Here is a 15,894-nt window from a genome sequence, read left to right as displayed (position 1 = left end):
TCACTTTATTTAAAATAAAAACTTCGGAAAGATGAAAACTGCAGGATGACAAATGTTAAACAAAGAGCTGCATGGGGGAAAGCAATCAAACCTGGTATTGTTTCCAAAGTCTTGAAAAATATATGCCAAGGTCAAAACACAAAACTTGCTAGGTGATTACATCTCCTGTTTCTTATTTTAGGGCTTTACAACCACTCATCTCACTTTTGACCTTGGTTTTTTATTTTTATTTTTATTTTTTTTTTTGCAAACTGTTGTTTGGAAAAAGGCACAGTCAGTTTTGGGGCTGAGGAGGTAGAGCTGGGTGAGGTAATAGCAAGTAGTGAAAGATTATTGGAGGTCAAGAGAGCAGATTTCTACCTTATGAACTTGGCAGCTCTCCTGCAGGCCTATGCTCCTGATATTGATCTTGTTGTAAGATGAATAGTGATATGGATTTTTTTTTAAAATGTCTTATTTTGGGACCTTTTAAATGTGGCTGACATTCACGAAAATTTCACTTAAGGGTTGATATTAATCTAAATGAATCAAGACAATACACAATATTTTATGTTTTCAAGCTCAGTGTATTTTCTTTTCAGGTTGAAAAAACTCTTTTAAAACAGTTCTTTTAATGCTTTTAACTTCTGAATTTACCTATATGTCTGCAATACAGTAACATGCCAAAAATCAGACGAAACAGTTTAAATAGTTGTCTGCAGTTTTCCCATTGATTAGAAATGTATTAAGTTTCTCATAGCATATTTTCTACATTTAGAAGAAAAGTCCAAAGGTTTTTTCTGTGGAGTCTGTATACAATAAGTTAAGGGTTACAGTTACTTCACTCATGTTTTTTATTATTTTGCTCGTACTTGATTCAAATTATGTCTTCTGGGTCACCTTAGCATTGCTGGCTTCAATTTGCATGACTATGTGTAAAGTTAAGATTGTAATACTGAGAGGTTAGAAAACCTAATTTCTTTATCAAAAAATCTGACATGCTCTAATATTTTAATGTTGGCAATAGGCATCGTAATACGTTTTTTGGCTCATGCTGCCATCCTTATGATGCTCCAGAGCTGCTAAAAACCTGGGGGAGTGGTTGTAGGAGATAAAAATCCCAGAATGTTGGGTTGGAAGCGACTCACAAGGAACATAGAATCCAATTCTTACAACTGCACAGGACATCCCCAAGAGACACTTTATGTGCCTGAGAACATCGTCCAAATGCTCCTTGCTTCTGTCAGGTTTGGTGCTGTGATCACTTTCTTGGGCAGCCTGTTCCAATGCCCAACCACCCTCTGTGTGAAGAACCTTTTTCCGACATCAAACCTAAACGTCTCCTGACGCAGCTTCAGGCCATTCCTTGGGTCCTGTCATTAATTGCCAGAGACAATTGATGGGTGCCTGCCCCTCCACTTCCCCTCACGAGGAAGTTGTAGATTGCAATGAAGAATTGAGGTATAAAGTAGGCATGTATGAAAAAACAGATTTAGGGGTGGGTGCTTTTTAATTGAATTAGCCCCCGTAAAAAGCGTGCTCATATGACGAATCAAGAGTTCAGGCTGCTGTGTTTCTAGCCTGAAAGTGAACTTTTCAAGCAGTGCTGCAGCGAAGTGCTGGGTTTTGGTTTTGCTCTAGACTGACACCACGACTTCAAAGGCACCGAGCCACATCCTGAGGAGGTGATGGGCGCTCTGCTCCCCTCGGGAACAGGCCCCCGCCTCGGGAGGCGGAGGGACTGACCGATGGATGCACCGCGTTTAAGGCAGCCCGACAGCGGGCTGGCTCCTGCCAGGAGCTCTGGGACCACCCTTGGGCTCCTCCAGCCCTCACGCTGGCCTGGGGGAGGGAGCCAGGCGAGGAGGTGCGAGGCCAGCGCTGTCCCTTCCCACCCGCCCCATCCTCACCGCCACCCTCGACGCGGGGGGACGCGGCGCGGCCACCGCCTGCTCCGCACCCGAGCGGGCGGGCGGAGCAGGTGCGGGGCCGCCGCTGTGAGGGGAGCGCTGCCCATCGCCACCGGGGCGCGGGGGGCGGCCGCTCCCGCCCGCCGCAGTGCCGGGGCTGCTCCCCCTCGCAGCGGGGAGGCGGAAAGCGCCGAGCCGCGGTGACGGGGGCAGCGGCGACGGGGGCAGCGGTGACCGGGGGGCAGCGGTGACCGGGGGAGCGGCCGCGCTGAGGGCGAGCCAGCGCCCGGCCGAGGGACGCGGAGGGGGCTCTGAGTCACCCCTCGCCCGCTTCCCGCCTCGGGCGGCGCATGCGCGGCGGCGGCGGCGGAGTTGTGAATGGCGCGGCTGTTCGGGCCGAGTTTACGAGCCGGGAGGAAGTCGGAGGGGAGGGAGCGGGCTGGGGGCGGGAGCGGGCGGCGGCGGCAGCGGCAGCATCGAGCTCCGGCGGCGGCTGCGGCTGCTCTGCGTGCGCCGCGGGAGGAGGAGGGACGGGAGGAGGGAAGGGGGGGCGCCGCCGGCGGGGGCTAACAAAGGGCGAGGCGAGCGCTGGGGCTGGGACAGCGCGGGGCGGGCGGGAGGGAGGGAGGGAAGGAAGGAGGGCAGCCGGCGGCGGCGGCCCCACCACCATGCCGCGGGTTGTCCCCGACCAGCGGAGCAAGTTCGAGAACGAGGAGTTCTTCAGGAAGCTGAGCCGCGAGTGCGAGGTAAGGCGGCGGTGGCGGCGGGGCTCCCCACGGTCTCCCTCCCTCCGCCCGCCGTGGGGAAAGTTTCCTTGGGCCGCGGAGGGGCCGGGGCAGCCCCGCACTCCCCTCGGCTGCGGCGGGAGCCGAGCCGGCGGCGCGGGGAGGCGCAGTCAGTGCGCTCCTCTGCCCCCTTATCGCCGGGATTGGCCCCTCCTGATTTCGCGCCCTGTTCCCCGCAGATTAAATACACCGGCTTCAGGGACCGGCCGCACGAGGAGAGGCAGGCCCGCTTCCAGAACGCCTGCCGCGACGGCCGCTCCGAGATCGTAAGTGGCGCCTCGGTGCCCGCCGGGCCGGGCCGCGCTTGGCTCGTGGAGTTAAAGTTTGGGGGAAGCCGTCGGGGCAGCGAGCGCTGCGCGGTGCCCGGGCCCAAAGGCTCGGGGCGGGACGGTGCCTGGGGCCGGTCGGGGCCGCGCCGTGGAGGAGAGTTTTCCTTAAGGAGGGGAATGACATCGGCAGCCTTTCGAACGCGCAGGGAAAGGAGGTTCTGGTGAACAGGCGGCATTTCTGTCCGCCTGAGGAATAGCGCTTTTCCAGTCGAAGGTGTCGGCTCGCTGCCGAGCGGGGAGAGTGCTTGTCTGGAGCGCCGGGTGACAGGGAAGGAAGGAAAACCCCCGGCAGTGGGAACGGGCTGCGCTCCTTCCCTGGGCACGTGCTGCAGCTACGAGCTGCTTGCTTCAATATTCAGCTTTTTTTCTTTTCCCTTTTTTTTTTTTTTTTTTTTTATTTCCGGAAACAGTAGTTTTGAGAAGTGAGTGACATTGTTCAGAAGGCGCTAGCTTAAAGTCCTGAATGAGCTGTTTGATGTATTTGTGAACTAAATCAAACGCTTTTAAAATTAGGCTTTGAAACTTGCAACTTTAGCTCCGCTTTTCTCATTCATTAAGGTTAGTTACAGACTACTGTCGCCCTCCGAAATAAGAAGTGAGGTGAAGAATGGATCAGAGTAGTCAAGAACTGACTATTTCCTGGTTTGATTTCTGCTCCAGGTTGCTTCTATAGGATTAGTATTTCATAGCATTCTTAAGTTTGTAACTCTACTATTAAACTGCAGAAGTAATCTCTTTTGCATTTACAGTATACAGTGAAAGACAAAGTAAAATAGAAAATAAACCCCACTTCCACCAAGTTTGGTTTATGAACATTCTTTAATTTCACGTGGTATGCATACTGATAATCAGTTCACAATGAAATTATTCTTATACACAATGAAATTACTCTTATGCACATCCAAAAATACTTGAAAACCAGTTATTACTACCAGTCTCGTTCTTTTTCTTTTGTCAGTAAAAGGATACACTCAAGAACACAGTTACCTTTTACTGAATAACTTTATTTTAGCTGAATCTTATCCCTGCTAGTTATCTCTTGTTTTAGAACATGTATTATTATTTTACAAGAGGCCTCCTGTAGACAGGTTCTTAATTTTACTATTTTTAAGTTCATTTTTCTTTGTGCGTGTTTGCTTCTTTTAAGAAAACACCAGGGAAACAATGGGTAGGTAAGGAAGACATAGTTTGCTAGCATTGGAAGTTCCTGTGCATTAGATGAAAGTGCATTATATACCCGAATCCCTGCCTAAAGAAAAAAAGGGCCACATAGTTTATAACATTAACTTTCATTAGCTCCATTAGTTTTCTAATGCAGCCTGTGCAGTTATTTATATAAATGGGAAATTGCTGTAGCTTCACCTTTGTACTTCTGTGCCTGCTGCTGGCTTTTTTTTGCCAGAACTTCATCCCTTGGAAGCAAGCAGTGATGCATGTTCTACATATTTTTACTCTACTTAATTATAAAATGGTTTCTATATTTCTTCATCTGAAACATCTGGTTTTGTTTTGTGAACAGGGCATGAGTAGTCAGGTTTATTTAGAAATGTAGTGTACGTAATGACTGATGTTAGAAAGGGCTAGTAATTTTACTTCTTTCTTTTTAGTCTTGAATGTTTTTCCAGACATCAAGGATTTATTCTTTTATCTCCAAAGGGAGCCTTTGCAAATGACCTTACATATTTTGAAGCAGAAAAAAAACCCCCAGAGAACAGCTCAGGGATTTAATGTAGAACCAGCAGTAAGTTGTTGGTTACATGTGTCAAATAGCTCTTGATTAAATAAAGGAAATAATTAGCAATATTACTGAGAAGTACGTGTGAAGTGTATTAAATAAGATTTCATGTTTATTGGTAATGCTTTGATAACTTAAATAACCTCATGTGTTTGGTTTGCTTTGGAAGGTACTTGTATTTATGTTGTCCGTGTGTGGGTCAAGTCGCCCTTGTACCTTCTGATAAGCTTTTCACAAAATTTGTGACATAAATGTCTGATAGCTTTTCAGACTGGGCTGTAAAAGGCTCTGCAGACAAAACTAGAGATTTCTTACTTTCAAGTTTAAAACCAAACTAGTGGTGTGATTTTTTTATTATTTTTTTTAATTTGTTTGTTGTTTGATGGAAATTAATGGCTTCCATGCAGTCTTGTGTGGTTATTAGCAGGACTGTTCTCAAGTTTTTCAGTATTGACTTGTGATTTGATTTGAGAAACATATGGTTACTTAAACTGTATGGTTTTGTCTCTTCAAAAGGAGGGAGCAGGCTTCAAAAATCCAGAGAACAAATATCTACATAGTTTTTTATGGTTTAAATGGTGCCAGCCTGAGTGTACGAGGATGTGAAATTTGTGTACTTTTATATTCTTCTTTTCTCTGATATTTTTCCCCTGTTTTCATGGCCTTCTAGCACACATTGGGGGTGGAAGCAGGAAGGCATAGGAACTTCACTGTCTTGCTGAGTTTCCCAGAAAGCAAGTACAGTTCTTGTGACCCAGTATCCAGAACTGGACTGGTTCATAAGGCTTCAGTGGTCAGCTGGTTTACTCTAAAAGATCTCACTCCCTGATATTTTAGATGTATAAATCATGTATTTACTAAAGATGCTTGAGCGTAGGAATACAGTTCTTGAGCAGATTTAGTGCTAAAGACTCAGTCACAAATATTTGGAACTAGGTATAATTTTTTTTGTTGATATGTAAATAGCATCATCCTTTGCAAAAGCAAAGGAATAATAGAAGGTAGTGAGCCTGATAGTGATGGTCTGCAGCTCTGACAGATTTGATGCCTCCTATTTGTGCAAGTGCATCTTTGATGAAACTTCTGTTACATGGATTGAAATATTTGTCTTTGCAAACAAGTATTAATGCACCAATACAGCATTCTTGTGGAATTACTAGGACTGATTTGTTAATTTTAATGGCATTGAGAATGTGCTTACAGGAGAGAAAACAAGCAAACAAAAACAACAACAACAACAATTTAAAAATCTGTTTTTAAGGCTAGCGTGGAGCCAAAACTGATTGCAGAGCATTAGTCTCTCTTGGTGGAGAGGGAACAGCCAGGACAAAGCACTTCTACTTCCAAAATGGGAGGTATTAATCCTGTGGCAGTGTTGCAGTCCATGACTGGAGCTATCTTAAATAATGTGTAGCTATAGTGTCACAGGTAGCGGTACAGTTATGCCATGAAGTGACTGAATTCTGGGTTGCTTGAAAGAAATCTGCTTGTCAGGAAATTCCAACTGTTAAAGTCGTAGTCATATAGCTTTTAAGAAAAACTATATTCTAGATTAATGACTATTTAAATCAGAGTGATCATGGTAAAAATACTGTTGTTTGATTGCAACAAATTATGTTTAACCCTGGGATTTTGATAGGAGTGATATGCTGTGAGCCTGTGTGAATATTCACATGCTTACAGGAGAATATGCTCACCTGTACCAGGGAAGAGTACAAATACTGTGAATCTAACTTCTGCTTGCAAAAATAATTTATTTAATGTCTAGGAATTGCTGTTCTCATCATCACTTGGAGTTAAGATATACTAACAAATACAGAGAGTTTATAAAGAAAACTGAATCCCATTTTCATTTTAAATCATAGAAAATTGTTTGTTTGAAAGCAGTGTGTGCTTTTTCTAGTGGGTTTAAACCAGTCCCTTTAATGATTTTACAAAGGGCTGTACTGAGGAATTCCTACAGTTGCCTTTTCTCTCTGTCACAGCATCTGCTGATCTGGGTATCACTGGTGTCTTAATGTGGCATGAGGACTTAGTCCTGTGCAGCTTGATTGAACTGTGTATTGATGCTGCATGCCAGTAGATGATAAAATAGGATTATTTATTCTTTGGTTAAGTGTCTTTCTAGATATAAGTAGGTTGTGAAAGGAAACAAATCCTTTTCTTGCAAAAAAAAGTTGTCTATAGTAATGGGTCTAAGGAGCTAATTTTCCTTCAGCAGTGCTTCTTTTAGAGATAGGCAGCCTCTTTGAAAAGCATGGGCAGTTTTTAATGTTGCAGGTACTAAGTTGGTGCAGCGTATCCAGATAGAGCTGAAAGGACAGATTCTAATGTCAGCAAAACTGATTTGAAAGAAGTATTGATTCCATGTTGTATTTTATATCTGAAGCAGCCAATGGCAAATGTTGTCAAAATGGAATCAGATGTTTGTAACTTAATACTTAAGAAAAATGATGAGTGCATGTTTTTGACTTTAAGTATTCTCTATGCTGCCTGGCTTAAGACATAAACTGATGTAAAAATAAATGACTGCCTGCATAATTTATGTAATGTCTTGCTCCCTGATCCTGTTTGTATTGATTTTTCTAAAAGGCTTTTGTGGCCACAGGAACCAATCTGTCTCTCCAGTTTTTTCCGGCCAGCTGGCAGGGGGAGCAGCGACAGACACCGACCCGGGAATATGTTGACTTTGAAAGAGAAGGAGGCAAGGTAAGGAGGAAATTGTTGAAACTGAAAGAATTTTTTTTGTTGTGCTTATGGTTTTTCTGGTACAGACTGCACATATGATGTGAGATTTCTAACATTTCACACCTCCATGCAGGTAGGTAGTGATGTGAGTATGAGTGAAATCTAGTAAGATAAAATATTGTTTTGTTTTAAAGCATGCTGATGTTTAGGTGAATGGAAGAACTGGGAAAGGCGGGCAGTACTGGTGTCTTTGCATTATTTTTAAAAGAGAAATATTTCTACTGTCATGCTATGAAAAAAATTTGGGGAACAGTCTAGATTTGGTGTTGTATAGGTGCTTCTAAAGAAATTAGACTTTGGCCAATGAATTGTGGTAGACTAATAAAAATTTCCACTTTCAGCAGGTTATTTCATTGTGTCTTTGGCTGCCAGTTGGTACAGCAAGCAGTCAGTGTGGAATTGAATCTTTTTCTCAGTTTCACCATCAGCTACAACATAGAAGCAGCATTGCTTTCAGAATTGATTTCTGAATCTCTTTTTTCTGAGGCGGTTGTCCCATAGATTGATATTGAATGCTCAAATTCCCTAGTGGCAGTGATGGTTACTGTGAAGCTGTATTAGATTTAAAGTCAGAGATCTTGCTTAGTCTCATCAGAATAAAGTTACTAAAATCACCTACAGCTGGTTTTGTTTTACAGGAAAAACATACCTTTAAAATATAGATGCTGTCTCTTATCTCTGCTCCTGTGGGTGCTTTGGGACTGATCCAAAGATCACTGAATTCAGTAGAAGACCTTCTTCAGAACTTTCTTCAGTGGGTGTAGACCAGCACTTAAGCCCTCACAGTCTCTGTTTCAGGCTAGTTTTTGTGGGTTTTTTTTTTGTTTGTTTTAACTTTTTAATGGACTACAAAATCCTTCCTTTTGCCTAAATTTTTTAACCTAGCCTTGTAACAAGAAACAGCTAATGCTACCAAACCTACCAGGCTGGAGGAAATACTTGAAGCATATTCAGGTTTAAAGGCATATTGGGTCTTTTAAATGCTGCTAGGTGGAAGATAAATATTTCCTATAGTGGGAAAACTTGATTGGAAGAAAAAAAAATTCCTGAGGGCAGTTATGGTATGTGGAATTCAAGTTAATGAGTTTTTTTGGAAAAAATTGTTTTCCATTTAGTCCTGTGAGGCTTGCAGAAGTTTGACAAATTGGGGGAGAAGTGAAGTTGGCTGTCTGGGTACTGACTGCTTTGCTAAGGAAACTGAATTGAATCTGGCTCTTACTGAAAAATATTGATTCTGGCTCACAATTGAATGAGGAATTTTTCTTGTAATGTGTAAGAAGACTGAAGTCTCTCTTCTTGCCAGTTCAAAACTAATTTTATTTACTCCTATGATTTTTTTTTAACTTTGTTTTCTCTGAATGAATTCTTAAAGTACTGAACTACTTCATCCATTTTCTTGTGTTGTCTTAATCATGTAAGAGCATGGTAGGTATGCTGTATATTAAAATAGAACATGAGCCTCATTAATTAATGCCACTCCTTCTTTTATGTGTGTTTACAGTAAATTCTAGACTGCTTCACTGAAATGTTTAGAAGAATTCCTCTGAATGAGGCTAGAGGTGGACAAACAGATAAATGGGAATAATGTTATGCTCTGGTATGAACAAATCACAAATTCACTGTTGTAATCAGCCCTTACTTGTGTAAATCACTGTGCTCTGCACAGAATTAAACTTCTCTGAAAGTCAGCCACTCCCATGATTGGAGCAGAGGCATGAGCAGAGTGGGAGAGTGTTTTATGTTATCAACGGAAACAGTTAAAGCATTTCATGTGAATTGTCTGAGATTGTTCTCTCTAGATTTTTGTCATTTGGTTTAATTAAGAATTTCTTTCACAGGCTTCAGCAGTCTCTTAAAACCATGTGATTTTTGTAGCTCTGTGCAACATTGTTTTATGAGCTTTGATTCTTGAGGCAGTGCATAATGTGTGTTTGTTCATCACTGGATTTATGCCAGTAAGGCATGTTTTTAATTATATGAATAAAAAAAGGCTATGGGGGAAGCTGTCAGTTAATAATTATCTTAGGCATTAGTTTGAGATCTAGAATGTAGATAAACTTACCAGCATTAGAATATTTTTATTCTGGAATTCTGCTTCGGTGTTTGGCTAAACAATGATGGCCCAAAATAGTTTATCCAGATTTGAAGAATGTCACTATTGTACTAAAGCAGTTTTGCACACAGATTGACAAAGCTACCAATGCAGTATCTGCTGGAATTGCTGCTTAAATGATTGAATTTTAGAAAGAGCAACACTCCTGTGGAAGTTGAAATTCTGCAAATACATACTTCATAAGCTTGAGGTTTTTCAATCTGGTATTTCTTAAGCGAGGGGATTTTTTTAATATGCTTAATTTGCCTTTTAATTTGATGCATCTGATGTTCACAATGGGTGGGTAGGCCTCTGGTGGATACCCTGTCTTCATTAATCCAAGAATTGGATGGCTCAGTGTACGCTTAATGTTTCTGCTCATTTTAAACTTGAGTTTAACTTTTTTTTTTTTGAGATAGCTTTAACATTCTGTGCTGTATTTGACCTGCAGCAAATTTAATTGTGTAGTTGAGCAATTTTTCAGGTTTGTCATAGCAGAAAAAAAAAGCAGCACTAAAAATAGGTCCCTAGATCATAAAAATGATAGAACATTGTATTTCATTGTGATGGTGGGTGTTTGTGGGGTGCACCAGATGCAGTGTGTGTCCTGTTTCTGGGGAATCAAACCATACCAAGGCTTTCTCATCCTTCTCTGTTGTCAGCTTTTTATTTGTGTTTTGGTAAAGAATAAATTAATAGACATTAGGAAATTGAAAGATAGGCCATGTAGTAGTCTAATGTATTGCCTGAAATATTGAATAATTAAACCTTACAATTAAATGGAGAGCTTTATTTTCACCTTGGTTTTCTGGAATCGTTAATGACTTAGGCTAGATTTACTGTGGTTAATGAAGTTGTGTAATTTTTATTTCAGTTTTGTACTGATGACATACAAACTTAAGGCTGAGCTGTGTATAGACTTCAGTGCTTCTTAAAATCTAATCTTTTTCCAAGTCCTTTTGTTTTGTTAAGAACTGTCTGGTTAATTTTCTTTGCACAATTAATTTTGTATACTTTTTAGAGTAAGATAATGTCCCCAATTACAGTTTCTTATTCAAGATGTTTCTATAGCTCCACCTTTCTTATTTGAAAGAACATTAGTTTTCACATATTCTTTTTTATTGCTTAAATACCAGTCACTGATGAAGTCTGAAGTTGTTTTACTTCCCCTCCCCTTTACAATACAATTCTCCATCTCATTCTAGTGCAGCTTTATTTCCTGTCTGTTCTTTGGTGGCAGCTGCTTGTAAACCAGAGTCTTCCACACGGGCTTATTTTGCTCTAATATGCCATCAACTCTGCAGCTTTGGAGGAAAGCACATCAGACATGATTTAAATTGATTCAGAGTGCCTGCTGTGCCACATGTGATGTAGCTAGGATTTCTACTCATTAACCATTAACTTTGTTCTAACCATAACTAAGGATTTCTTCCTAAAGATGCTGCATTTCTACTTGCACAGTTTTTTGTCAAAACTAGATTTTATTTTGTGCTAAGTTGGTGTTAACTGCTTAGATAAATATTAAAAAAAGAAATCTTTGTTATGCTGCAGGTGTTACAGCAGAAACAGAAGTGTAATGAGAAATAGTTTTATTAAAATACAACACGTTTTCAAAAGGCAGACAATAGAAACAGCTTTCCACTTTTCCTGAGCAGCCTTAAACAATTGTTACTGTCCTACTCATACCTTTTGGGGGTGTGGTGACCCCAAAACCTTGTGGTAGCTAGGAGAGATTCTTCTATGAGGAGCAGCAGGTGGTCAGAGAAGGGACATCAGTTGCTGGGCTGTGTGTGTGCTCAGAGCCTTCGAGGTGCTTTTGTCTGCTCCAGCCAGGGGAAGTGGTGTTGTCCTGATGAAACCCACATCGCTGTTCTTGCTTTTGATCTTTCTCAGGCTTTTCTGTGAGCTTTAAACAAGGAGGTCAGTGTGTGGTTATTCTCATAGCAGACAAATGGGTTTGGTGGTGTATCCAGTTTGTACCCAGCCTACTTATCAGCTTGACTTTTTTTTTTTCCCCCACCTTGGAGTTACATGGTGGGAGTCCTGTAAAAGTTTGGTGGATTAGAAGAATCCACTTTTCTTGATGATCCCCTTGATCAGTTTTCATCCAGTATCATCTATATGGTTTGAGTAAAATGCTGATTTTCTATAAATTGTGATTCTAGAATTTATTATTGTATTTGTGCTTTAGAGTCCTTTAGCTGGCAGACACTTCAGTTTCTTTTTCTTTCCAGTTGTTTTTTTTTTTCCCCAGCAACATCCTTTGTTTATGCTCCTAAAACCATTTTTACTTTAGAGGAGAGTGAAACTTTTTCTTTCTTTTTTTGTCTAGATACTTGAAAGTGTTTCTCATTATGATTGCTGTTGCATAGGAGAGAGCTATTTAATCCAAATGCTGTTTGAAGCCGCAGTCATAGTGTACCTGTGCTTCTTCACTTTAGCTCACAGTTAGGAGATGCCTCTCTGTGCATACAGTCTCTACACTATGAGCAGTTAGAGCTCGGATTTTGGGGAGAGAAGTCTTTAGAGGCTGTAAACTGGACACGTTGTCCTGGCAGGCAGCCACTGGCTGGGATTGGACAGTTGTTCCTGCAGAGTGATTTATCATCGGGTGCCCTCCGCCACTGGAGCATGAGTCACTCCAGGCACCTCTCATGTGACAAGGACCCACAGCCTTTCCCCTGGAACCCTTTCACCCCCCAGTGCTCCAGATCCTTCTGGGACTGCCACAGCCTCGTCCCTGCGTTGGTGCCGGCAGTGACGATGCCATTTTGAAACAGTGCTTGGGAGCAGTACTTCAGCACGGCTGTGGAAGTACTTAAGGGCTGCTGTCAGTAAACCTGCTTCTGCTTAGCCTTTATTATGTATTCTAAAAGCAGTTATTCAGTCAAACTACCTTGAACTCTTTCCAGTGGCTTAAGTGGACTCGTTAGAGTTGTATAGACAAGATTTCAAATATACCCATGTCATCATCCTAAAGTTTCCCAGAAGAGGAACAAAATTGGAGTTAGTGAGCTAAGTTTTACATTTGGGAAGCAGCTATATATAAGGACAGATGAGTGCTGTGTGGATGAAAGCAGTACTTGAGATCTCTGCAGCATAGATGCTGGAAGAAATCCAGACATTTGGATTGTTGAATTCTCTTGTTTGCATATCGGTCTCTGCTTACTAAGGAAAGTTGCTCATATTGTGCTTCTTTCCTCTTATAAATGAATGAGAAAAGTAAGAGAGTCATTGTTGAGAATGTCTGCTTCTTTCTGAAAATCACTTAATTCATATTAAAAATAAGAAAAATTCAATAAGATGATGAAACATTTGGTTCAAGAAAATGTCTTTTTCTGAAAGTTACTGAAATGGTTCTTCAAGCTTTATTGTCCAAAGCACAAGTAATGAAATGGGCTCATTAGCTTGCATAATTGCAAGTTTGATGTTACTCTTTTAAAGACAATTTCGAGTCATTGCTAAGGATGTTCTCTGTAGAAGCTGATAGTTTTCTACAGAATAATTATGACACTATGAAATTTTATTGAATGATGAAAGCTGAATAGTTGTTATAGTATACAAAAGGCAAAAAACTACTAACATTATTTTAAGCCTTGATGCAGCACTACTTGTTGAGCAAATGTTTGAACAGATTTTCCAGACTTGAATCCTGCTTAAGGTGAAGGTGAGGTTGTTGGAGTGCTCAAGAAGGCAATGAAAGCTAAAGGCTAGAAGAAGCAGCTTTTTTTACCCCCTCTTACTTGGGTCAGTTCCTGAATGTTTTTAGTACCTGCTTGCCCATATTGTCAGAATCAGGTAATTTCTTTTTTGTATAGTTGAGTATGTCTGCATTATATGTTTTGAATTTTCAGTCCAAAAGTAGAGGATTAGCAGGCTGTTTATTTGCACCCATTTAACATGGTGTGCAGGTGATGTTTTGGATAAACCTCTCTTTCTAATCCTCTGTTGCCATTGCTAGTTGTATCTGATTTTTGCTATGTGATTTTCTGAAGCTTGAAAAGAACAAATTTCACAATCAATTTTGAAATTTGTCTGGAAAATACTCTGTCAACGTGGCAGAAAACTGTGTGTATTAGTTACTGGGTTTGTGAGCAGAAGCATGCATGTGTACTTGGAGCAGCAAAACTAGCAGCAATCTCAGGCAATATTTTACTGCAAAAATATTATTCTTTTTAATTGCTGCAAGAAAAAAAATGTCTTTTTTAAATGCATGCCCTCTCCATTAAAAGGGAGTATAGGTTTAAAATCCAGCCATCTTTCTCATGCAGAATCTGGTGTAAAGGTAGGCTGATGAAAGACCCTGTAAAGTTTCACAGGGGAAAACCCCAGCATATATTTGCCTTTCAGATTTTTCTTGTTATGCTCCTTGCATTTTTGTTGATTTTCAGTTCCAGCTCTGTGGTTGGTTTTGTGTTTTGAAGGCAAATGGATAGAGCCTGAGCATGACATGCATTTCTCTTTGGGAGTCCCTTCTGTAGTGACAATGTGAAAACTAGAAGCTGTCTACTTTTTGCTTTGTATTGGGGCTTTTTTGGTGGTTTTGGTCAAGTCTGGTTCATGTTTTCTGCTTAGTTGAGAAATTGCAGTATTTTGGAATGATGAACTGTATCTGGAGAGTTGGTTATTAGATGATGAGTATAATCTCTGTGCAGTAGCATTTTAGCATTTTTCTATGTGAGCTTCTAAGCATAAGTACTGACCAGTGATCTTAATCCAAGAATAAAATGCTCCACAGATTTTAATCACATTTGTTCTGACATCCTTACTGCTTCATATCTGTTCTTAGTTACAGACTTGGCTTTTAGTTAAGTGAAATAGCAACCTGCATAATTTAATGAAACATTGATCTGCTTTCAAAAAGGAGCCATGATTACATAGTTGAGCTAACTATGCAGAGAAAAACCTAACAAATGCAACCAACCAAAAAAACATAAAAATACCAGGTTTTCTGCAAAGGACTTTTAAATTCTGACTGTCCAATAAGGTTAGGAAAATTCTTCAGCTATTCCTTTTTTGACGTTTTTGAAACCAATCCCCATCACAGTAGTATTTCAGTAGTACGCAAAGCATGTTGAGAGAGGTTTTGTTAAAGCTCTGATATTACTTACAAAGATATTTCTGAAATGAGTGTGTACATGGGTGTTTCTGATACACAGAATTGTAAAAACGGACTATGTTGCATTTCAGTGTTTACTGATATTTGTATTAAAACCTATGATTTACATAAACATATTTGAAAATTGAACAAAGTAATACCTGACCATCAGGTTTTGCTGTGAAGATGAAAATGTTCTGAGATGTTTTTCTAGTTGTGAATTGGAGTTCTTTCCTCAGCTGCAAGTGAAATGTCTGTGTGTGATGACAAGGAAGCAGAGCTGGAGGAACAGGTCCCAGGCAGAGGAAGGATGGTGCTGGGCCCAAGGAGGTGTCCCTGGGCAGTGCTCCTGCCCTGGCCAGCGCTGTCCCAGGAGTGCCACCTTGGCAGCTGCTCAGGAAACAGCCAGGGCCTGTTGGTGGTGGTGTGGTACAGCTGTGCCATGGGTGCCACCCTCGAGGAACTTGAAGCTGTATTCATCTTGAAAGCCACAATTGGGTCATTTATGCACAAGTGTTTAGGAAAGGCTCTTGTTTGTTCAGAAAGTATTAATTCCCATACATTTTTGCAGTAGAGTATAAGGTTTAAATTTTAACAAAACCTCCTTCTCATATAATGGAAGAAATTCCAAGATGTAGTTTTTAAAATAGATGTTTTCTTTGTGTGTTTGAAGAAACAATAATATCTTTTAAGGGATGAGACAGCTGAAAATAATCCCATTTAGAAAGTGACTATAAGTAAAATAAGACTTTTTAGTGCATTTAATTTATGTCAATCTTTATATTTCTATTTATGTTTTATTCCAGTTTAAATTATGTTACAATGTAGAGTATGGGAGTCAAATTTAGCAGGTCAGATAAATGCTGTAAACTCTGTTCATGACTTTATTGCTTGTCATTAGTTTCTTTTAAACAAATGATCAATATCTGAAAGAGTAGTGTGAAGCCTTGCATGGAGTTATCAGCCTTTGCTGTATCTTCAGTTGGTGTTATACTAGTGAAGTTATTGTTCTGTTATGTTCCCCAAATAGTTGAGGATTTTAGTGTATAAGCTCTGTTGCACAGTTTTTTTGCATGTCATAGATTGCTTCCTCTCTCATGCTTTGCCCCCTCTTTGAAACCCAGGCTAGGTACCCTTTTCTGTAATGTGAAAGTGAGTCTTTGCATTTTGGGGGGAGCACAGGGATGGAACTGATGCAACTTTACATTCCAGAACAGC

The 15,894-nt window shown here is 40.9% G+C and overlaps 1 protein-coding gene across 3 annotated transcripts in view; it reads left to right on the top strand.

Moving 5' to 3' along the window:
• Positions 1-2,510: 2,510 nt before the first annotated feature.
• CBFB (core-binding factor subunit beta) overlaps positions 2,511-15,894 on the top strand; it is a 37,322-nt gene continuing 23,938 nt past the window's right edge. For all 3 annotated transcript variants that reach the window (XM_021535227.4, XM_021535228.4, XM_085589678.1), the window contains exons 1-3: positions 2,511-2,635; positions 2,854-2,940; positions 7,331-7,447. In XM_021535227.4, the coding sequence (XP_021390902.1) occupies positions 2,558-2,635; positions 2,854-2,940; positions 7,331-7,447 (282 nt within the window). In that variant the 5' untranslated portion in view covers positions 2,511-2,557. The remainder of the gene's footprint in view (positions 2,636-2,853; positions 2,941-7,330; positions 7,448-15,894) is intronic.

The sequence above is a fragment of the Lonchura striata genome, chromosome 11 (genome assembly GCF_050655825.1).
Source record: "Lonchura striata isolate lonStrDom1 chromosome 11, ASM5065582v1, whole genome shotgun sequence".
NCBI classification, from domain to species: Eukaryota; Metazoa; Chordata; class Aves; order Passeriformes; family Estrildidae; genus Lonchura; species Lonchura striata.
This window is presented reverse-complemented; position numbering and strand designations above follow the sequence as displayed.